The 24,962-nt window shown below is 42.3% G+C and overlaps 1 protein-coding gene and 1 pseudogene across 1 annotated transcript; both read left to right on the top strand.

The window, feature by feature from the left end:
• Positions 1–1,044: 1,044 nt before the first annotated feature.
• On the top strand, positions 1,045–4,553 carry LOC145076370 (uncharacterized; annotated as a pseudogene).
• A 1,837-nt stretch (positions 4,554–6,390) lies between these two features.
• On the top strand, positions 6,391–7,545 carry LOC145076369 (F-box protein At3g07870-like). Its single transcript, XM_079022266.1, has one exon. The coding sequence runs from the start codon at positions 6,391–6,393 to the stop codon at positions 7,543–7,545; it is 1,155 nt and encodes a 384-aa protein (XP_078878392.1).
• Positions 7,546–24,962: the final 17,417 nt, after the last annotated feature.

The following is a 24,962-nucleotide window of genomic DNA, read 5'->3' as shown; positions in this document are numbered from 1 at the left end:
GAAGTTCTATATGTTAATTTATAAAGTATGTTGCTATTATTGGTTTTATGTCAAGATAAAACCTGGTTTTACTTCAAGTTATAGTTGTTATACTGCCTAAATGTTATGAAGTTAGGAGTAATGTTTAAAAGCATAGTCTAGTAACTTAGGGTTTTAGACATGAAAATGATTTTTTGTTAGAGCTATAGGAAGCCGTCGAAGTCTACATGAGTAATTGTATTCATCAACTAAGATTGGGGATCTTAGCGGAAATCCTCTGAACTGTAACCATTAATCCCGTGTGAGCGAGGAAGTCATGTATAATTAGTATACGGGTTGACCACCCCACTTGTGATTGTTAGCTACAGTCAACCATAAGCAAGTGACGAACTATCCTTATACTTGTTATTGTTCTGACGTCAATGAAGCGTGCGGTACTGTTTCTCATGGTAAATCATGAGTGTGTTGTTTCTCATGGTAAATCATGAGTGTGTTTTATCAGAGGTATTATGTCATAGCAGCGGTTACAGGCTCATGGTAGCAAATAGTTAGAAACATTACACTTTGTCGTATAAAAGTATTAATGTTAAGTATAAGTTTCCCCTACTCATACCCTAGGTTCAAGGAACGTTTAGGTATAACACTTATTTGATAAGTAAACTATTATACCTAAAATATATACTAAATGTTGGAGCGTCAAAATGGTACTTTCAGAAACTAAACTTTTTAACATAGGAAAGGTATTATTTTCATATGGAGTCAAAACCTGTGACCTCACCAACTTTATGTTGACGTATTTTAAAATGCATGTGTTTTCAGGAACTTGAAAAGTTGGTATGTATTCGAACAGGAGAAGTTTTATTATTACCTTTTTGTTCATTAAGAAGTATGCCATAGTCGGATATTATGTAATAAGTACTAGGAAAACAATAATGTAACTTTCAATCATCAATAAAGGTATGTATTTTCTTTAGTACTGTTCAGTGTATGTTATATAACTGTGATACGAAGAATGACGTTACACCACCCGATGTTTCTGCCGACGGTCGGGGTGTGACAGAAGTCATGGTCGATATTCTCTTAAGGCTTCATGTGAAGACAATCATCCATTGCAATTTTGTATGCAAGAAGTGGTTGTATCTCGTTTCTAACTCTTACTTTGCCAATCTTCACCTGTCTAGATCACTTACAAGCCTCATGATTCATCAATAATCAGAAAAATAAATTTGCGGTACTGTAAACCAGGCATGTTGAAGTGGGTGGAGATCAAGGACGAATGTGGCAACCCGAAACTTTCACCTGGTACATCTAGTCCGTTAATCTATGTTAAACTCGTTTCTGATAACTCCTAGCACTGATTAAGGGTTCATATAAGCGTTCTAAGCTTGAGTACAACCAAGGTTGAGGTTAGGAATGAGTCAGCAAGCCGTAGGGTGACAAAAACGGGCCATACACACCCTTAGGGGGAGTGTACGGCCATACATATGGGTGTGCGGCCGCACACTCACTCCTAGGCAGCACACCACTCCATTTCTCTCAATCTTCTTCAACCACAAACCCTCCCAAGGCTTCAAAAACATGAGTAATCCATCCCTTAGCTTATTGTGCTTGAAGAGCCTCTTGATCTAAGCCTTTATTCATCATGTCCCATCATGTTCTTCATCTCTTTGAAGGAGTGCAGCTGCACACCCACATAAGGTGGCCTCACACTCCTAAAAGACCCTCCAAAGTGAGAGTTGGACTTCCATCTTCGAGTTAGACATGTCCATAGCCTTGTTGCACCTTAGAATTGGCGTTCTGGACACAAACATGTAGGGTGTACGACCGCACACGCCTGTGTACGGCTGTACACACCCTTGTGCGGCAGCACACTCATGTGTGAGGTAGCACACTCCCTTGTGCGGCAGCACACTCATGTGTATGCGACCACACACACACCCTAGGACCAAAAACCCATTTCTAGGACCCCTAAACTTGTACTACAATTAAGTATGGACATAGAACACTTCATGGATGCAAGTATGGACATTGAAAACGCCTCAATGACACCTTCCATCATGAGTGTACGGCCGCACACCTATGGCCACACACACCTTTAAGTTGGCCATACACGTCCCTCATGCAATCCTTTAAGGTTCTAACACTTAGTACAAGTAGTTCCAAGTTCCTAGAGTGGTTCTCCATCACATCTAGTGGTGAAATACCCTCATTTGACATCCTTTATGTGTCATTACTTGTTAATTAGGATCAAATCGTGTTCAATGCTTCGCTTGAACATCCGGCATTCCGTATCGATCCTTCCTTCAAACCACTTACCCAAGGTGAGTTCATACCCCTACGCTTTTTTTGATTTTTTCATGTTTTCAGGGGGGAATACAAGCAAAAGTACAAGGAAACTTGTGCTCAAAGTATATTATTTTGTTTAAGATAATTATATTTTCAGTATGCTTTTAACACCGAAAACAGTTTTACCAAACAATTAAGAAATCAACTCGTAGAAACAGTTTTCAAAACTAGAGCAATGAACTTATGAATCATATAGTAAAATGTATCGTTTTATTAAGGATTCATGTTAATCACAAAAGGATTTTTCTATATTATTACTTGTAAATTTGTTAGTCTAAGTTGGAGACACGTCTTTGGTAACACTCCCACAGAATCAGAGTGTGGGACTATCACTTGTGACCAGAATCCCTTGTAGGGAGACCGTGACTGTTGTGTATAGATCTATACGGGACTGACAATCCCGCACCTTGCTGCTAGCTACAGTCGGACCGGCAGGTTTACGGGTTACAAAGTCATAAAGGATACCGACCCCGTTGCGGGCCATATCCAGTGAGTTATGGTCATGAAACTCACAATGTAGATAGCATAGATTTACTTTTTTAATAATGAATCAAGTAAACCAACCTCAAAGTAATAACGAATTTGAATATTGGAGGGTATTAATAGTACCTTCAGGATTTAGTTCATCACGTTTTCTTTTATTAATTTTATTTATGTAATAGGGCTAATATACCTCACTGGGAGTAACCAGGATTTTGAAAAGAAAACTACGTTTATCGATATAAGTATAGTAGATACTTGTGCACCTCAGTTTAGAACGGATAATCAATGATCAACCTTTAGGGAAAATATAGGATATTCCCAGGATAACTCGGCTTTTCATAAACGGGTTGTTTAACAAGTAACTAACGGATATTCATATTCATTCCACGACACCTTGGATTGTACATATCTTGTATGAATCTGGAAGTCATGGAAGCAATGGGTTTTCAAACACGCTTTTCATAAGAAAATATAGGATTTTCTTGAGGAACACTTTTCAAAAGGATCAAAGAACATTTTCCACCAAAACCAAATGTTTATGAACTCACCAGCTTTATGTTGATATTCTTTCAAAACTGCTTGTATTCTCAGGAAATTAGTAGATAGGTACTTCCAGGATTTTAGAGAAGGCGGTGCATTAGAGTCACATCTTTCCACTTTACTTTTGATATGAACAAAACTATGTATTAAGACCATGTAAACCTTTTTCATATATGTATTCAATGTTTGGTTGTATTTACTATGCTTACTATGATACAACTGTTGTGATACTACGTATGACGTTAACCATCCCCGAATGTTTCCGCCGTTCCGGTTTGGGGGTGTGAAAACGAATTTGATAACCACCATTTACACTGCAACCCTTCCATAAGCCTTGACCTTGATCTTGCACCCATTTTCCCAGACTCTGAAATACACACATTGGGCTTAGTCGATGGTTTGCTCTGTCTGTGGCAGGTTGGCCATAGTATCATTTACATATGCAATCCAATCACCATAGAATATATCATCTTCCCCAGGAAACATTACTATAGACAAGGTTATGTTATGTTTGTTCATTGTTTTTGTTATAGTTTACGTACACAGGAATACAAAGTGATACGGATTTCCAAGGGGATGTATACTGAGATATTATCTCAGCATCTCAGCCGAGCCTATTTGAAGCGGAGGTCTACACCCTTAGTAATGGCCAATGGAGAAGTGTCGGTCATGTACCATACCGGCTCAAAGGTTTTAATGGGCCATTTTTGAATGGCCATGCTCATTGGAGTGTTCTTGACAAAGATTCCCCTTAAAAGATTTATGCTTTTGATTTTGACAAGGAGACATTTGAGTTGTTTGCATCTCCTCCTTGTGAAGTTATAGAAGAACGTGAGACATTTTTTCTAATGTTAGGAGTTCTAAAGGGTTGTTTATGTTGAAGTGAGACCTACAATTCTAAATTGACGGTTTGGGTGATGAAGGAATATGGGATCAAGAAATCTTGGCATAAAGAGTTGGTGATAAAAAAAAGTATCATCCCTAATTTTGATTGGCTGACGAAGAACACCGTGCATATAATTGCAGGTTTAAAAGATGGAACTATTTTGATGCCGTCCTATAAAGACAAAGTATTTGCTTACTGTCCTCATAGGAAAACAATTGTAGACATGGAAATATTTGACCGCTACTTCAACGGATTGCCTTATCGTCCTAGTTTTCATAGACTACACAACTTTGAAAATGAAAGAGTTCGTTTCTTTTAAAGCTCAACATAAGTTCTTTAAGGAACATCCATTGTCATATGTGTATCAAATGGTTCTTATGGGTGCACATGATACTTTTGCCATGTACATTTCATTTAGTGATTTGCTATTGGTTGTCAGAAGTGATTTTTTAGGTCTTCAAGTCGCAATTTGTTGGTGTCACTTGCATCCTTATCATTTGATAACATATACATTGAACAAATGCATGATTTTTAATTCGTTGGAATGTATGATGAAGAGAAAATATGATGCCTCGGCTACCGAGTATCATCCAAAGCAACAGAGGCGGCAAGGTCATTCCTATAACCAACTTTTTATGTCCCTAAAACACTTTTTTGAGTCTCATTAGATGGTTTGAAAACACACAATAAATACATACAAGAACCATAACCAAATCCAAAACCAACTATGAAACCATGTCTTCTCTCAATCATTTCCCGGAATATGCTTATCGTCCAAGATCCTTTAAGGTCCAGAAGCTTGAATCAAAAAGAGCTCATTTATTCTAAAATTCAACCATTGGACTTTAACCTTTTGTTACAACGGCTAATACACACTCTCAAAATCTTATTTATAAACTAAACATTTATCAACCATTAGACTTGAACTCTCAAGCACAACACACATTTTCAACACCTAAGACTATCTCAAACCCTATTCAGTTTTTTTTACACAAAAATGGTGCAAATAGTATTTAATCTCTAATCTTACAATACTTTTAGCACCAACTTTTTATACCAAAAAGTATATTTCTTAGTATATATATTTTTTAAACTTATATACATTGTCAAAAACAATATATTGTTAGCTTTTTACTTATTTTTTTTTTTGTGTAAAAACTTTATAAAATATATTATTGTCAAATTATAGTGAAATTAGTTATTTGCATATTATTAATATAAATTAGGTGTTATTTTATTAAAATGACATTTTTTAAAATAAAAATATATATTTAATACACAATTTTTTTATATTTAATGATATATAATGACAATTTATTTTTTAGGATTAATTTTTTATATTTTATAGAATAAAATGAAAAATGAAGGATAAAATATGACACATAAAAATATTATGCTATTTCTTTACATCGAAATAGTATAGAAAACCACACGATTTTTGTTTTACTCTCAAAACATTTACGTCTTGTTTTCGAGTTCTAATTAATGAGGGATACAGATGAAAATGAAAGGAAAGTGAGAGATGTCGAAGGAAAATTATGTTTCCGAATTTCATTAATGGAAGGAAAGTGAAGAAAAAAAAAGATTTTGGAGCAATATTTTTCTTTCAAATTTTCATCTCAAATTAAGCGGATTGGGAAGAAAGTGAGCGGAAAGAAAATTGTTAAGTATTATTTTTCTTTTTCCTTCCGGCTGAGAAACACAAAAACTTAAAATTATTCTTTTCATTTATTTCGAACTCAATTTTCACACCCTTCCCCTTCTTTCTCTCAATATTTTCCTTTTCTTTACAAAAAAAAACTCACTAAACACCAGGCATCCAACTCGCTGTTTTTAAGGGCCGCTATTTATCTTTTTGGGCCTTCAAATTTGCAAGTTTAAATCAACATAACGTTATAGAAGGTTCCAACATGAATCCAGTCAGAGATGACGACTTATTGGACCAAATACTTGTCAAATTCAACTGTACTTATCTTCCAAGCAAAGGACCTTTCCAAGTTCCTCCATTATAAATCACATACACACCATAAAATATATTCATATCCACAACCACAATCAAACCAAACTCAGCTATTCTCTTTGTTCTGCTGCTATCCACCACCAAAGTCTAATTAAGCTTTTATTACCAGAATATTATGTCTATTCTAAGTCCATCAATGGAAGACTTACCTGTACATGTCATGATCGATATTCTCTCAAGACTTCCTGTAAAGACGATCATCCACTGCAAGTTTGTATGCAAGAAATGGTTGGATCTCATTTCCGACTCTTACTTTGCCAATCTTCACCTCTCGAGATCACCTGCAAGCCTCATGCTTCACCATAATCCTGATAATGGAATGAGGGCACCACGTAAAGTGGGCATTTTGAAGTGGGTGGAGGTGAAAGACGAACTTGATCACCACCATTTAAACCATGACCCTGTCATGACATTTGACCTTGATCTCGCACCCATTTTCCAACACTCTCAAATACTCCCGGTGGGCTCAGTCAATGGTTTGATCTGCCTATGGCAGTATGGTCCTAAAAGTGATAACACTTACATATGCAATCCAATCACTAGAGAGTATATGATCCTCCCTAGGCAGCAATACTATAGAGAAGGTTATGCGATGATTATTTATTGTTTTGGTGTTGGGTCACTAACACAGGAATACAAAGTGATACGGATCTTCCAAGGGGATATACCTCCCGACCCCACCTCATCATCTCGGCCGAGTATAGTAGAAGCCGAGGTTTACACCCTTGGCACATGTCAATGGCGAAGTCTCGGTCATGTCCCTTACTTGCTTAATGGATGGTCTGGGCCATTTCTAAATGGTAACGCTCATTGGATTGTTCTTGACAGGGATTCCCCCGAAGAGCTTTGCACGTTTGATTTTGACAAGGAGACGTTTGAGTTGTTTCCATCTCCTCCAGTTGAAATTATAGAAGAGAGTCAGATGCATTTCCAAAGTTTGGCAGTCCTTAAAGGTTGTTTATGTCAATCTGATACGTTTGAATCTCAATTCACGATTTGGGTGATGAAGGAATATGGGATCAAGGAATCTTGGCATAGAGAGGTGATTATCAAGGAAAGTATCAGCCCTGATCTGGATTGGGTGATGTGGGAGCCTGTGTATCTGACTGAAGGTTTAAAAGATGGAACAATTTTGATGATCTATTATGAAGACAAGTTGTTGGCATATTCTCCTAAAACGAGAACAATTGAAGACACAAAAATTTTCAACCGTTACTTCACTGGAATGGGTTATCGCCCTAGTTTTCTTAAGCTCCAGAAGTTCGAATCAGAGAGCGTTTATGTGTTGTAAATGTCGATAAAGTTTCTGCCATTTAGCGTATGATAAAAAGAAGATGTTGATTTTTTTATTTCAATTTATTACCAAGTGTCTTGTCATGATTCACACAACAATATCTACAAATTCCTAATCAAATGGATGAATCGGCTATTTGAGCACCAAAATACTCAATTGTTGTACCATGACATATGACAAAAGTTGTCACAAAACACGATTAACTGAAGTTATATATAAAAGCAATTGAGATTAAAACTGTTAGATGGTATTAATCACTAAGTTTATTTTGAAACCTATGCATCGTTACACACCCCACCGACACCCCTTGTCTCGTCTTTCTTTTATTCTCTCTATCTCTGGCCACCCAACCCACTACTGCTCCCCTCTCTTGCTCTTTTGCTACTCATCGAAGACCATAGGCCCAAACTGGATATCCAATTGCTTCGATTTGAATTATCCAGAAAATGCCTTATATAAATATCCATATATCAAAAAGATAGACGGTCAAACCTATTTCTCAATTTAGTAGAAGCCCAAAGAGGTAAATAGGTTCCTAATGTAACACCCAAGATTTTGAAAGCCAAAAAGTAAAGGAAACCCTAAATTTAGGAGGGACTCAGCGAGTCCAAGGAAGGACTCGGCGAGTCGGAGCGGGATCCGGGTCGAGGAGTAAGTGACCAACTCGGCGAGTCGGCCAAGTGGACTCGGCGAGTCTGGTCTGTGCGAGGAAAACCCTAAATCCGGGGCTTGGAGCCTATTTAAACGTCTCAATCTTCTTCCTAGGGCCCCTTTACTGCCCCTCACACCCAGAACGCCGCACCCTAAGCCTCCATTGTGATGATTCATGCTTTTGGCCATTTTTGAGTGATTTAGAAGAAGAAGAAGAAGTGGGAATCTTTGAAGCATCAAGGAGTGGCTTTGGATCTGAAGTTTGGGGAACATTTCAGAGCATTGGAAGGTATCAATTCGTTTCCCTCCTTTAGATCTTCTTTGGTTATGAGTTTTGGGGCTTTTAAGCCATGCCTAAGATCAATTTCAAGCTTGAGGTCCGGATCTGAGGTTGCTACCTCAGATCCATGCTTGAGTTGGTATAGAATTCCGTAAAGTATCAGTCATCGGGTGGATTTTGGAGCCTCTTGGTCTTAAACCCTAGTTATTAGTGCATTTTGCCTAGATCTCCCTCTCTACACGTAAAGTTTGCAACTTTACGTGGGGAATAGGCTCGGGAAGGGTAGATCTACAGTTTGGAGTTCATGCATGACTCGGAAGTCCTCTGCATGTAAGTGGATCTTAATGGACTCGGCGAGTCCTTCGAGTGGACTCGGCGAGTAGCTTGAAGATGAGGAGGAACTCGACGAGTGGGATGAACAGCTCGTCGAGTCGGATGAAGATGAGCATGAACTCGGCGAGTTGGATGAAGTTTGTCGTGTGCTCGGCGAGTCTGTTCTTAGACTCGGCGAGTCAGGTCGCGTGGTCCCAAACCCTTCGAGTTAAGTCTCGAGTCAGCGAGTCGAGCCAGGACTCAGTGAGTTGGGCAGGACAGGAATCAGGAATCAGCAGACTCGGCGAGTCAGGGGCTGACTCGGCGAGTAGAGTCGCGAGTGGAAGGACTCTGGACTTATGAACTCGGCGAGTCAGTAGGGTGACTCGACGAGTAGGGTTGACCTGGAAGGTTGACTTTGACCAGGACGTTGACTTTGACCAGAGTTGGCTTGGTTGACCTTTGAAGGTCAGTTAGACTAAGTGTTATGTTGATATTGGTAGCTCGGGGAGCTAGCGGAGCAGCAGTTCGGAGTCAGTGGTCAGGTAGCGGTCAAAGGGGTTAGCAGCAGTAGTTCGGCAGTATTAGGTGAGTTACCTTCCAGTAGCGGTGGGTCTAAGGCCACAACGCCGACCCACCAGTAGGAGACGTATGATAGATGATTGTCTTTGTGATATCATCTAGGATAGCTACTACCTGATATGTTATATGCTAGCGTGATATGTTGTATGTGATAGTAGTCGAGTTCGGTCGCTAGGACCGAAGGGTAGTCAGACACCCCAGATACGTCAGACAGAATATGATGATATGTTGCATGCTGGCTTGTTATGTTATATGCGATAGAGGTAGTACGAGGGGACCAGTCCCTGTGGTCGGTTGTTAGGACCGATGGGTAGTCAGCACCCCAGAATGGCTTGACATGGGTAGTCAGCACCCCAGAATGGCTTGACATGGGTAGTCAGCACCCCAGAATGGCTTGACACGGGTAGGACGGCACCCCAGAACGGCCGTACCGGGTAGTCAGGCACCCCAGAATAGCCTGGCAGTATGTATGTTACATGTTTGCATGGTATGTGGTAAGGTGGGGAAACTCACTAAGCTTCGTGCTTACGGTTTTCAGTTTTGTTTTCAGGTACTTCCGGTAGCGGATGATGGAGCTCGGGATGATCGCATGGCACACACCATAGATTAGTTAGCCTGGGAATGTTTTACTCTGATAATGAACATGCGTTTTGAAAACTAATACTCTGTTTATGTTTTGAAATGATGATTTTACTTTAAGTGGTACTTTATTAAAAGAAATTTTTAGTCTTGAATTTTTGGGACGTTACAAGTTGGTATCAGAGCCTTGGTTTGAGGGATTCGGACATACTCCCGGGTGTGCCTGAACTCAAACTGAGGGGTCGGATAAAAAGTTTTCAAAAGTGAAAAGACAGTTTTGTAAAAAGAATTTTGAGAACGAAAAAAAAAAGTTTTAGAAAAGCAAAAAGAATTCAAAAAGAAAAGAACTTTGAAAAGAGAAAAGAGGTGTGGTGCATGCAATCAACTGAGCTCAAGTAAGTACCCCAAAATACCCATACAAGTTTATGTTATGATTATCAGTTGATAGAACAGCATGCTAGAATAGGACTAAGGATCTAGGGATGATGCCTTATGTGCCTGTTATTTGTGCTTTTGAGCTGCATGATAGTGCTGATTAGACAGTAGTAGGATGGCCTGTTTAGGTTATGCCTGAGTTTATGAGTTGTGATGCATGCTAGTTCAGACTCTTGCTACGTGGATATGATTGCTTGAGTATGTTGTGGTTAGATTTTCCCCTTGTCCGAATGCTGCTTGCTTTGTGCATTGTGGGATTTTGAGTGATGGGAGTTAGCCATTAGATGGATACGTTACGTCACATGTGATTAGGGTTGAATAATCTCAGAGTACTGGAATTGGCCCTATTGCGCAGCTCTCGTTTGAGTCTAACCGTTGTAGGGACGAGTCTTTTACTTGAAGGATTATCTGAGCCTCGTCGCATGTGATGGTATCCAGATGATGGCTAATTGGCATCACAAGGAGACCTTCAGCAGCTGAGGACTGGTTTGATTTGAGTCAGAGGTTTCCCTAGGGTAAGCCTAGGATGAGATAGTGTTGGGAGCAGTATTAGTGGATAAGGGACCTGGTGGAGTCAAGGCAATTCCTGAGGAAAGTACGGATAGATGTGGAAGGTAGTATGGGCCCGTACTACTGAAAGCAGAGGATCCGTACTCGATTCGGGAAGGGCAGAGACAAGACCGGGAACCTGGTAGGGCATGTCTGGTCTCGCATCAGTGATGAGTATTCTGATAGTGGTTGTGGTATATTTTCAGCATGGTGACATTGCGAGAGAGACCAGCGGGCGGATCAGGCGCCGGAGAGGGATCAGACTCAGGTTCAGGGACCGAGCAGCTCGAGGAGCGGATGAGAGAGTTGATATCAGCTGAGGTTACGCGCAGTATTCTAGCTCAGACTCCTGTGATCTTTGGCACGGTCAAGGAGGGTATACTGGAGATTTTGGATGAGAGGCTGAGAGCCTTCCATACTGAGACGATGGCATTGATGGGCGCGCGTACCTTGACATTTCGAGAGTTCAGAGCCTGCGGGGCACCAGATTATCATGGGGCTAGGGACCCCGTTGCTAGCAGCAGATGGTTGGCTGATGTTGCCAACGCTTTTCGTGCGAGCAAGTGTCCCGAGGGGGACAAGGTTAGATTCGCCTCCGGTCTCCTGAAGGACAGAGCGAGGGATTGGTGGGAGGAGATTGGTCATGCTTTGGGGGATGATGCCGCGTTGGACGCGATGACTTGGAGCGATTTCTCGGCCAGGTTCAGGGCGGAGTTTTCGCCAATTATTGAGGTGCAGCAGCTGGCACGAGAGTTTCAGAACTTGACACAGACTACTGAGACTGTGGCGGGGATCACCGCCAAGTTCAGGGAGAGGGCTCTTCTTGTACCGCAGTATGTAGCGGATGAGGAGATGAAGAAGGCTCGGTACCATGAGATGTTGAGGGATAACATCAGGGAGTTCGTGAGCAGGTCCAGCGGTAAGACGCTGGAAGATATGATTTCTTGGGCTAGAGAAAGGGAAATTGATTTGGAACAGATCCGGAAGAGGAAGCCGGATGAGGTTCAGGTAGCTACGGGTTCGGGCAAAAGGCCCAAGGGATCGGATTCGAGATCGAGGGATCATCAGGACCACAGTCGGTGCGGAAAGTGTGGCAGGGCGCACGGGGGCGCATGCAGGAGTGGTAGCGGTGGTGAGTCTGGCTGCTTCAAGTGCGGTCGGACTGGTCATTTCAGCAGGGATTGTACTGTTACCGCCGCGCAGGGACCAGACTTGATATGTTTTCATTGCAACCAGCGGGGCCACAAGAAGGCCTAGTGCCCCAGTTTGTCTTCGGCGGGACGGGTGATGGCACCCACCCCTGCAACTTTGAGGATCGCAGATGGCCGTCAGGGCCGGGTAGAGACACCTGCAGCAGGGAGCAGGGCTTTTCAGATGACGACCTTGGAGACGCGAGCAACGCCGGGCGTTGCAGGTATGCAATTTCCCATTTTCAGTTCTTTTATTTGTGCATGATTTCATTGTTATGGTTCTGCATCATTAGCGGTAAAAGTATTTTATTTTGATTGGTTGATTGTGATCGATTTATATGCCATCTGCATACCTTGGATATTGTATGGTAGTTAGGGGATGTGCTCTATTGAAGAAGGTTTCGAAGGATGCAGTAACTGTAGCATGCTTGGGAAGGATTTGGTACGTCTCGCTAGTTCGGAGTGGCATAGTGTTAGAGACGGATTGGTTAGATCCCTAGCTATGGCAGGCTTGGGTTCCTTAGCAGAATGATTATGGAATGGCAGCAAAGATCGGGATCTCTTTTGAGTATCAAGCAACAAGGGGTAAGCAGGATCGAAGTGGGGGAGAATCCTCCGAGTGTGCCCAGGTAAGAGCACGCATACCCAGAGCGAGTATGTGGCCTCCGAGAAGGAAAAGGAGTAGTTCAGCGTTTGATGGACTAAGGATTCAGGGTTGGGAGTTTGAGAAACTCCCCACCAGTTAGCGCGTGCAAACAAGATGGTCGAAATCTGGTTGAGAATCCAGGATTGGAGGATTACCTGTAGGGGCTCAAGTGAATCGGAATGAGGATCCTGGGAGCGGTTAGCAAGAGATGTTTTCGTATTAGTAGCCAGTGTCAGAGTCAGCATGCAGGGTTGTGTAAATTCAGGAGTTGGGAGTTTGGAAACTTCCCAACAATAGCTTCTTGTATCCGGATTAGTAGACGGTTGGTTTGGGAACCAAGCCGAAGAGTTCCTCGACGAAGCGCTAAGTATATTAAGGATATAAGATGTCGAGGATGATGCAGTATTCAAAGATTGAGGGCTGGTTTTGAGAAATTAGGACGAGGAATCACTAGCGGGACCAGGGATAGTCAGGATGTCCTCGAGATAGTAGTAGTAGTAGTGTTGTAAGTCTGCGGGGGTAGCCGTAGCATTCACTAGCAGTCAGATAGTAGTAGTAGTGTTGTAAGTCTGCGGGGGTAGCCGTAGCATTCACTAGCAGTCAGATAGTAGTAGTGGTGTTGTAAGTCTGCGGGGGTAGCCGTAGCGGTCACTAGTAGCCAGATGGTATTAGAGAGTTGTAAGTCCGCGAGCGTAGTCGCAGCCCTTATCAGTTTAGTAGGTAGCATGAGCGCGTGTTGGACGCGGGAAAGCAGTAGTACCCACCAGTTCGGGTGCAGCAGTGAGGATATGGGAATCCACGGGTTAGATTTTGGATTTCCCAAATGGTTCAGTTAGGGCTAAGTCAGCAATTTTGGATATAGATCGTCACATCAGTTATGAGATCAGAGTAGCAGTGGACCGTTGGGGTTCGGGTATGTTAAGGGCTACCGTCGGTCTGGGAGCCATCATGTTGTTAGTCGTGGAATTGATGATGTCAGGATGTGACGTATGGACCCGATCGGTTGGGTCGGAAGGTTGCTAGAGCCACAGTGATAGGATAACTAGTGGAAACTAGTCCCAGAGGAAGATTTCGTTCAGAAGTCGTGGAAGCGACTAAGTGAGGAGTCCTTTGACTCCACAGTTGGGTTGGAGCTCAGTGTTTCAGTCAGTTCGGTGTTTCAGTCAGATCAGTGTTTCAGGCAGCTCAGTGTTTCAGTCAGTTCAGTGTTTCAGGCAGCTCAGTGTTTCAGTCAGTTCAGTGTTTCAGGCAGCTCAGTGTTTCAGTCAGTTTGGTGTTTCACGTCGTTCAGCATTTCAGTCGGTTCAGCGTTTCAGGCAGTTTAGAGTTGCAGGCATGTTCAGTATTGCAGGCAGTTCAGTGTTTGGAAAGTTTCAGAATTTTGGACAGTATTAGTATTTGTGTTGGAATGCAAGTGCTGACGGTATAGTTGGTCGATTTGGAAATGGCAAGTCTCTCTCAGCAGGATCAGTTGAGCCTTCTGCCAAGTGTAAGTGATCTGTAAGGATAGCTAGGCAGGCTTTTCTTTCAGGATGGAAGGCTCGAGTTAGTAGGAGTTGAATAATCAGATGGGAGATAAGCAAGTTGGTTCCAGCAGCATCGTTTCAGTATGAGCGGCAGAATGGATAGAACAGTTATAGATAGTCGAAGTATCTTCAGGAGTCGCTGGAAGCGACTAGGAGATTGCGATGGAGTGTCGTGACCGGTGGGAGTCCGGTAACTCAGATATCGGTAGATTAATTGGACCAGGTGGAAGACCAGCGCAGGTAGGCGGCTGGTGTTGGGTATTGGAGGCAGATCGCAGGCGGTGGGCCATGGTAAACTTCGAGGACGAAGTTCAGTTTAAGTGGGGGAGAGTTGTAACACCCAAGATTTTGAAAGCCAAAAGGTAAAGGAAACCCTAAATTTAGGAGGGACTCGGCGAGTCCAAGGAAGGACTCGGCGAGTCGGAGCGGGATCCGGGTCGAGGAGTAAGTGACCAACTCGGCGAGTCGGCCAAGTGGACTCGGCGAGTCTGGTCTGTGCGAGGAAAACCCTAAATCCGGGGCTTGGAGCCTATTTAAACGTCTCAATCTTCTTCCTAGGGGCCCTTTACTGCCCCTCACACCCAGAACGCCGCACCCTAAGCCTCCATTGTGATGATTCATGCTTTTGGCCATTTTTGAGTGATTTAGAAGAAGAAGAAGAAGTGGGAATCTTTGAAGCATCAAGGAGTGGCTTTGGATCTGAAGTTTGGGGAACATTTCAGAGCATTGGAAGGTATCAATTCGTTTCCCTCCTTTAGATCTTCTTTGGTTATGAGTTTTGGGGCTTTTAAGCCATGCCTAAGATCAATTTCAAGCTTGAGGTCCGGATCTGAGGTTGCTACCTCAGATCCATGCTTGAGTTGGTATAGAATTCCGTAAAGTATCAGCCATCGGGTGGATTTTGGAGCCTCTTGGTCTTAAACCCTAGTTATTAGTGCATTTTGCCTAGATCTCCCTCTCTACACGTAAAGTTTGCAACTTTACGTGGGGAATAGGCTCGGGAAGGGTAGATCTACAGTTTGGAGTTCATGCATGACTCGGAAGTCCTCTGCATGTAAGTGGATCTTAATGGACTCGGCGAGTCCTTCGAGTGGACTCGGCGAGTAGCTTGAAGATGAGGAGGAACTCGACGAGTGGGATGAACAGCTCGTCGAGTCGGATGAAGATGAGCATGAACTCGGCGAGTTGGATGAAGTTTGCCGTGTGCTCGGCGAGTCTGTTCTTAGACTCGGCGAGTCAGGTCGCGTGGTCCCAAACCCTTCGAGTTAAGTCTCGAGTCAGCGAGTCGAGCCAGGACTCAGTGAGTTGGGCAGGACAGGAATCAGGAATCAGCAGACTCGGCGAGTCAGGGGCTGACTCGGCGAGTAGAGTCGCGAGTGGAAGGACTCTGGACTTATGAACTCGGCGAGTCAGTAGGGTGACTCGACGAGTAGGGTTGACCTGGAAGGTTGACTTTGACCAGGACGTTGACTTTGACCAGAGTTGGCTTGGTTGACCTTTGAAGGTCAGTTAGACTAAGTGTTATGTTGATATTGGTAGCTCGGGGAGCTAGCGGAGCAGCAGTTCGGAGTCAGTGGTCAGGTAGCGGTCAAAGGGGTTAGCAGCAGTAGTTCGGCAGTATTAGGTGAGTTACCTTCCAGTAGCGGTGGGTCTAAGGCCACAACGCCGACCCACCAGTAGGAGACGTATGATAGATGATTGTCTTTGTGATATCATCTAGGATAGCTACTACCTGATATGTTATATGCTAGCGTGATATGTTGTATGTGATAGTAGTCGAGTTCGGTCGCTAGGACCGAAGGGTAGTCAGACACCCCAGATACGTCTGACAGAATATGATGATATGTTGCATGCTGGCTTGTTATGTTATATGCGATAGAGGTAGTACGAGGGGACCAGTCCCTGTGGTCGGTTGTTAGGACCGATGGGTAGTCAGCATCCCAGAATGGCTTGACATGGGTAGTCAGCACCCCAAAATGGCTTGACATGGGTAGTCAGCACCCCAGAATGGCTTGACATGGGTAGTCAGCACCCCAGAATGGCTTGACACGGGTAGGACGGCACCCCAGAACGGTCGTACTGGGTAGTCAGGCACCCCAGAATAGCCTGGCAGTATGTATGTTACATGTTTGCATGGTATGTGGTAAGGTGGGGAAACTCACTAAGCTTCGTGCTTACGGTTTTCAGTTTTGTTTTCATGTACTTCCGGTAGCGGATGATGGAGCTCGGGATGATCTCATGGCACACACCATAGATTAGTTAGCCTGGGAATGTTTTACTCTGATAATGAACATGCGTTTTGAAAACTAATACTCTGTTTATGTTTTGAAATTATGATTTTACTTTATGTGGTACTTTATTAAAAGAAATTTTTAGTCTTGAATTTTTGGGACGTTACACCTAAATAATAAAAGATCACAACAAGAAAACAGAGCATTAGGGACAACCCTTTTAGCGACATCAGACAAGACATGTGTGGTGTCGCCGCTAAAAGGCAGTAGCAATGATACCTTTTGCGGCGAGAGTGTCACCGCTATTGCCATCGATCCGTGTGACCCACATGACAAGAAATCTTGACCCTACGATGTTCACATGATCAAACGGCCAATAATCATGAGAAAATGGCACATTCATTTCCCTCCAACTAGTCGTCGCTAATGGTCATTTGTCGCCTCAAAAAGCGTCATTTCAACCATAACGAAAGACAGATATGTCAAATTAGTTTGTCATTTCAAAACAGGTTCTAATTATCAGAGTAAAAACATCACAGGCTAAAACTTTTTGGTGTGTGTCATGCGATCATCCCGAGCTCTTCCCTCCGCTACCGGAAGTACCTAAAACCAAAACTGAAAACCGTAAGCACGAAGCTTAGTAAGTTCCCCAACACAACTCGTACACATACATGCAATCAAATAACATACTAGCGCATAAAGAAAACATACTAGCACATAAAGAAAACATTATCTACTGTACTTCTGTCCTAAGGTATCGCCTATCTTGGCCCCCCCTAGTCTGCTACTGATGAGTTATGGAACCCCGTCCACACTCCTACTGTTAGTGAGATATGGCCCCCCGCCCACACTCACTTATCTCCTATCACGGGCCTCGCCCCTACTCTGCTAATATCGAGATATAGAACCCCATCCATACTCAACTAGTGATGAGATACGAGACCTCGCCCACACTCACCTCCCTACCAGGCACATACAAGTATCACAAAGACAACAAGTATAATCTATCGTGTACTTATAAATCCTCCTCAGGCTTGCCCCGGCATTGAACCCTAGTCTGGAACTTACTACCATATAAATGTACTTCGGTCTTACCTTGACATCGGACCTTGGTCCGGAACCTATCGTATCGACACATGCAAGAATCACAAAGACTTATATTATACTAACATTCATGGGGCCTCGCTCGGCATCGGTTTGTAACCCGGAACATATACAATAAGTGCCTAGGGCTAACCCCCGGGCCTTCCTACGATACATAAACATAATGGACCGGCATTGTGGCAGTAGACCCATGCACACAGTGAGGAGACTCACCTCGCACTGCTGAAGACTAGCTGAACACCTCTGACTGCTAATCGGCAATTCCTGAACTGTTGATCCTTCCGCTCCCTGAACTATCAATACCCAAAATAACACTTAGACCACAATACCCTCAAAAGTCAAACCAGGTTAAAGTCAACGCTCCGAGTTGACCCACCAACTCGTCGAGTCCCACAATCTACACATAACTCTAGACTTCGATCCTACTCGTCGAGTCTTCCTTGAGCGTGGCGAGTTTTCATTCAAATATGTCGGGACCATTGCTCAACTAACTCGCCGAGTTCACCTTTGGACTCGTCGAGTCCATCTTCATAAGTTAGGGATTTTGCCTTGGACTCGCCGACTTCCTCCTTGAACTCGTCGAGTATGATGAACTTCAAGTCCATAATGAACCCAACTGGCTGAGTCCTCTTCCAACTCAACTCACACCCACTAATAGAAGGGTTTTGGGCAAGAAAACGGCCTGACTCATCGAGTCTTATGAGCGACTCTCTGGGACCCTCTAAGTCCAAGTCTATTCAGACGAGTTCAGTCGAACACAAAGCATCTAGGACCCAGATCTAACCATCTAGGGTCGAAAATAACACACAAATCCTATGCCTTTACATCCATGCATGGCCCTTTTTGCTCAAAAGGCCATAATAGCCTCTTTAAAGCTTTCATGAGGGTTCCAATGGCATAAAGCTTGCACCTTTATGCCTTAAACACTCTTAGGGACCCCAGATCTGAAAGGATCTTTTCTTGGGACATCCTTGTCCCATAGATCAAGCTCCATGGACCAAAACTCTCATAAAGTGGACACAAATAGATCTAAGAAGCTATAAGTCAAGATGAAGACTTGATTACCAGAAAATGATGGAAAGGAGATGGTGTTGCTAGATATACAAGTTCCTCCTGGAACCTTTAATCTCCTTCTCATTCTCGTCTAGTCTCCAAGAACACCAAAACACTCAAGAATGGCTCACACACTCACCAAATGATCTAGGGTTTCGTGGGTTAAGTTTTGGACAATGGGGGTTGGGAATGGAACCAAGAGGAGGAGAATAAGATGCTTAAATAGGGTGCTAAGTCCTGAATTTGGGGTTTCCCAAACCCTGACCAACTCGCCGAGTCGGTCCTCCGAATCGTTGAGTAGGTCACTTAACCCGTGACCTGGAACGCGCTCCTACTCGTCGAGTCACCCAACCTACTCGACAAGTCGCCTTATGATTTTGAGGTTTTCCTTTCCTTTCTAGGTCTTCTGAATTCGGGGTGTTACACTAAACCTCTATAAAAAAAAAAGGGTTTCTTCAACCACTCATCATTGGACCCCCACAGAAGAGGTAGTTGGTAGCCTTGGGATGTAAAGGAGGACCCAATGGTTAATGGCTATTTAAGTGGGTAATCTTTTTGAAACAAAATTTACCAATGATTCCACAATGAAATGGGCCAAGTTTCCTACCAAAGCAAAGATCAAATTTTCAACAAATGGAAGCACACAAACAAATTGGTAGTATACCTTTAGAAAAAATTATATATTTCATGTAACATCCTAAAATTAGGTATAATTATTATCTCTTGAATCTTTATCAAAAGTGGCACATTTGGTCACTTGAAGAAAAAGATTTGCAGAATTGGTCCTACACAGTGTGTGGTACACCGGGCGTACTATCCCATATTTTAAACCCTGTTCTTAAGGGTTTCCTCTGTTTAAAGAGCATTATGTCTTCATTTTGAGCATCCTTATCATCCTCCAAACCCTCTCTACAACCCTAATCCCGAGTTGTGTTGCCTATGTGAGCTTTTTTAAGTTTTTGAGTGTTCTTGGTGCTTGTAGTGGAAGAAGGAGACACGAGAAGTGTCACACCCCCGAACCAGACGGCGGAAACGTCCGGGGGCTGTTGTGACTAAATTGAATACCATCACAATGAATATACATGAAACATAACATCATACAATACCAAGCATTGGAATATTACAACTGATAGTGTTTACATCCTTTACATTGTTCCATAATATTACATGCCCAAAAGTAGATTGTTCGATACTAATTAAACAACAGCAAAACATCATAGAGTACAATTTTTCCTTCACTTTATCTGTTACCTGAGAATACAAGTATTTTGAAAAACATCAACATATGAAATGTTGGTGAGTTCATAAGTAGTGTTTGAAATCCAATGTTTTGTATTGTTTGAAAACCACCAGAAAATCCGATATTTTTTGAATATAGTATAGTCAAAAAGGTGTGAAGATCCATAAGTATGCTTGTTTGTTTCTATAAATGTAAGAGTACAATTTGTAAAACTCGGTATGTAGTTCGAAGGTGAATTAATTGAAAACCCTAGGAAAACCCGACGTTTTCCTATCACTTTACTTTAATTAGTTCATGTGTTGTTATTTCGTTACGACAGGTGTATTCGTTGAGCTCCGGAGACGTTGGATTAATAGTGGATTGTGAATTGTTGTAACGTACATTATTGAAAACGACCAGTTGACAACCGTACAAACGATCCTTTAGGCGTTGCTTGCACTTATTCACTTAACCCAACCACCCGGACTCATGTAGCCCCACAACCGAGGGGAAAAGAAGAGGGTGCGAAACCTCGGTATTTCCCTACGTCGTTCAAGACTATCGTGAATGCGAAGGACCCTTAGCCCAACTCGCATTGGTGAATTCTCGACTTTGCTAGTAGTACCGAAGGACCCTTGGGGACCAGCAGCACATTTGCCATTGAAAGTCCTTTTACACGGAATTAAGTCGTATTAGACCCAACTACATGTAAGCAAATTTCCATCGGGCCTAAAGATCATGCCATTGGGCTAGCTAGGCCTAACAAACATGATTTGAAACTTTTGGGCCCAAAGACGGTGTATCGACGTCTGGTGTATTCCCACGTGTGTATTGAGTTCCCGAGAGTTTCATGTGTGTATTGAAGTGTCGTCGCGTTAGTAGTTTCGGATTTGTTATTGATTCGAGACCGAATCAATTCGTTTGATAACGATTTTGGTGTTGGAGGTGTATTATAATTTGCCGATAGTCGAGATGTTAGAATTTCATCATGACGGATCTATTATTTACAACTTTAGGATGTTTCATTATTGCATCCCCTTTTCTTTTGGATAATTTACACATTTAATCCTTTATATAAAATAATTTCTATTTTAGTCCTCAAACTATTTTTCTTGACACTTTAGTATCAAAACTTGTAGAAAAGTTATTTTTCAGCCCAAAGTTATTTGAAAAACAGTTTTAGTCCACCAAAAGAAATTTTTCTCGGCTAGAACCCTTAATTTCGCAGTTTTTACACTTTTGACCCAAAATAGAATATTTTTGCATTTTTGGTCCCTTTTAAATGTGAAAAGCATTTTTAACCTTTGAAATGGACTTGGGACACTAGTAGTCCCCTGTTTTACAGAAAAACGCAATTTCAGCCCCTCAACTTTGGATTTTTCGCATATTGGGCCTTATTGGGCCGAAAAGTTCCCTTTTAGCCCATTAAGTTTAGAAATATACATTTTAAACATTCTAAAGTGTATATTTCTGGAAAATTACTATATGAAACTGTTTGGACACATCTTAACCTCCAGAATTTGTATTTTGACGTTTTGGGCCCTTAAACTTCATGTTTTTAACATTTTAAGTCCAAAAATGTGATTTTTAGCCCAAGATGTTCATCTAAACCAAGTTGGCTATTTTTCTAGAAATGATTTGTGTATAGCAATATGTTTAACACTTGTTTCATACATCCTAATGCAAATCTCGATTTTAAGGGCTTTTTGACTAGTTTCAACACCATAAGCACATATAAACATGTATATAAGCATAGAAATCATACAAAGCATACATATACTTATAGATCTACACATTTGCTTGTATTCCCCCCCCCCCCCACAAAACTTGTAAAAACCGAAAAATAGGGGGTATGAAGCTCACCTTTGGGTGTGGTTTCGGTTTTGGAGAAAAGATGGAAGAAAATGAGGTGATTTTCGGCCCTAGCACTTTGATGAAGATCTCGGCCTTGAGGTGTTTCTAGGATGCAAGATCATGAGTTTGAATGAATTAAGTGGTGATTTTTGGATGAAATGAAGTAGCTAGTTTAAGGATCTAAGAGATTTCTTACCTTAGATGTTGATTTTTGTGTAAAAATCCTCTTGATTTCTCCTTAGATCTCGAAATATAGATGAGTTATGAGAGAGTTTCCTTGAGAGAAAAGTGAGTGAATTGTGTGTGTGTGTGTGTGTTGGAATCGGCCGAGAATGAGAGAGAGGGAGAAGAAGAGAGTGGTTTGCATGGAGAGATGAGATTTGCATGGATGTTTGAGGTGTAAAACTTGGATATCCCCCATACAAAAGTGAGGTGTCATGCCAATAGTCCACTTCCTCTTCTTGGGCTTGTCTTGGACCGAGATTTGGAAAGGAAGAAAAGATTTTTGGGCTTTATTGCCCCTAAGCCCATATTATAGTTAGTTTGGATGATCTTTGGCCCAAAAAAAAATATAATATGATTTTTACACTTTGTTGGGCTAGTTTGAGTTAATTATGATTCAAAATATTTAATTTATTTCATTCTAGGTCCAATATGGCCCAAAATGTTGAAATACATGAATGTGGGTCTAATTAGAGCCCATTTAAAGGTTCTAATCCCATGATAGTCAAATTGGAAGCTTATTGGCCCATTGAGTCCAATAAGGAAGTCCTAGTCCAAAATGGACCTAAACAAGAACTTCTAGGGTTTCCAATTGCTTATTGACTATTTGTAGCACTTGTATGGTGTATTTGATTGAAATTCTGTTGTCATAGAGTAAGCATCGTACATGCTCTTTGAGTTTTTTTTTTTATTATTCTACATTTTACTTGAGTGTAGTGATTACAAGACACAAAATTTCTAGTTGTGACAAGAAGAAAGAATGAGTGCTTGCAAGCTTGTAGATCCATAAACCTTCCCTCTGTATGCATCATTTTCAGGTATAAATTCTATACCTTGGCAAGCCTTTCTTTAGATCTTCATGGTTGATGTTTTATGAAATTTTGTCCCTAAGATTGGACCTTTATGAGTTTCGAACACTCTAAGGAATTGTATATATCCGTTCATGCATTTTAGGACCTATAGATCCATAAAATTGGTTCCTTGATCATTCCCTTTGGCTCATGCATGAGTAAGGTAGCTTATAGTGCATTAGAAGCTAAAGATTGTTGCATTAGGTCCTTCCTCGCCATGTAAAGGCTTAAAGCAAACAACTTTATGGGTTAAGACATCTTAGATTAGTCAGATATGTGGTTAGGTTAGTTGTCTTAAAGGATTAAGACACTAACTTGGTGGAAGTAGAGGTAGACAGAGTACGTCGGACATACTCCTAGCTATGCTCAGTGTAGCCACTTCCTCCCCCGATTAAAGCTAACTTCTTTGTATGCCCAACGTAAGGAATGGTACGCTCAGTGTACTCGCTGAGCGTTGACTTTTATCGACTTTGATCCTTGGTCAAGATTTAGGGTTTTGGACCATGAGAATGGAAAAATGGTCCTTTTGCCCTAAAAAGGTTTAGTTGTGGGATTTGGACTCGCGAGTAAGTATTGGACCTTAATTATTAATTAGGTGTAACGTCCAAAAAATACGAGCCAAAAATTTCATTTTTAAAACATACACTTAGCAAAACATTAGAAATAAAACATTCACTGATCATATCATTTCATAAAAGATGTTGCGTGTCTGGAAACCATTTTATAAAACATAACAATGTCAGAGTACAAATCCCCAGGAAGATCTCATAGTGCGGAATACAAAGCATGTATGTGATGTGCCGCTACCGCGCCAGCTCCTTCCCCTTCGAAGAAGAGGTACCTAAAACCAAAACTGAAAAATGTAAGCACAAAGCTTAGTGAGTTCCCCCAACAAACCACATACCATACAATCAAATAACATACATATATTGTCAGGCATATTTGGGTGCCCGACCTACCCCTTCGATCCTCTCGACCGGATACAGACTAGTCTATCTGGGAGCTGGCCTCCCCTTCGGTCCTCTCGACCGGATACTGACTAGCATATCTGGGTGTTGGTCTCCCCTTCGGTCCTCTCGACCAGATGCTGACTAGCATATCTGGGAGCTGGCCTCCCCTTCGGTCCTCTCGACCAAATACTGGGGACTATTTCACCCCCTACTACTACCACATAACACATATATCACATAATCTATCTAGCATGATTGGGCATGACCGCCCCTTAGGCCCTATCGACCGGTATTCTGGGGGACTATCTCCCCCCTACTGTCACTAGCACATAGCATCATATCATACTAGCACAATAACACATCACAGGTAGTAGCAACCCTAGATGAATATCACAGAGACAAACATCTATCATAAAACTCCTACTGGTGGGCCGGCATTGTGGCTGTAGACCCACCGCTACTGGAAGGTAACTCACCTCAAAGTAGCTGCTGATCTGCGTGGGAACTGACTGTCTTCTACAGCTGTTGCCCCGGAAATCCTCCGGCTATAATTCACACAAAACACTCAGTCAAATACTGCTAATCGACCTCAGGGTAAAATGACCATTTATACCTAACCAAGCCAAGAGTCAAGGTCAAAGTCAACTTCCAGTTGACCCGACTCGCTGAGTTGGCTTGCCAACTCGCCGAGTCCCTATTCATTTGATTGACCATAATCCCGTCTCTACTCGTCGAGTTAGGCATTGAATCGACGAGTTTTCTTCTAACTGATGTCCAATAGTCCTTCATCCTACTTGCCGAGTTGTATGAACAACTCGTCGAATTCATCTTCATCCGAAGAACATGCTATGCAGACTCACTGAGTTGTATGAACAACTCGCCGAGTCTGTTCTTGAGGCAAGAAGATTGCCTTGGACTCGCCGAGTCAGGGCGTTGACTCGCCGAGTTACTTCATGGGTGAGTCTGGCTTCCGACTCACTGAGTCACACCCCATGACTCACCACTCCACTCCGCAAACACAAAAAGAGGGAAAACCCGGGGACTCGCAACTCGACTCGCCGAGTCCGATGAACGACTCGCCGAGTCAGTCACATGCAAATACTATACACTCGATTTTGCTTGAATCCAGCTCATGCCATACCTAGATCTGGGTTTCTAGGGCTTGATTAACACGTAAAGT

Source organism: Lactuca serriola, chromosome 9, assembly GCF_051521515.1.
Source record: "Lactuca serriola cultivar US96UC23 chromosome 9, Lser_US96UC23_V15, whole genome shotgun sequence".
Taxonomy (NCBI): domain Eukaryota; kingdom Viridiplantae; phylum Streptophyta; class Magnoliopsida; order Asterales; family Asteraceae; genus Lactuca; species Lactuca serriola.
The sequence above is the reverse complement of the archived record's forward strand: the minus strand, read 5'-3'. Positions and strand labels throughout refer to the sequence as shown.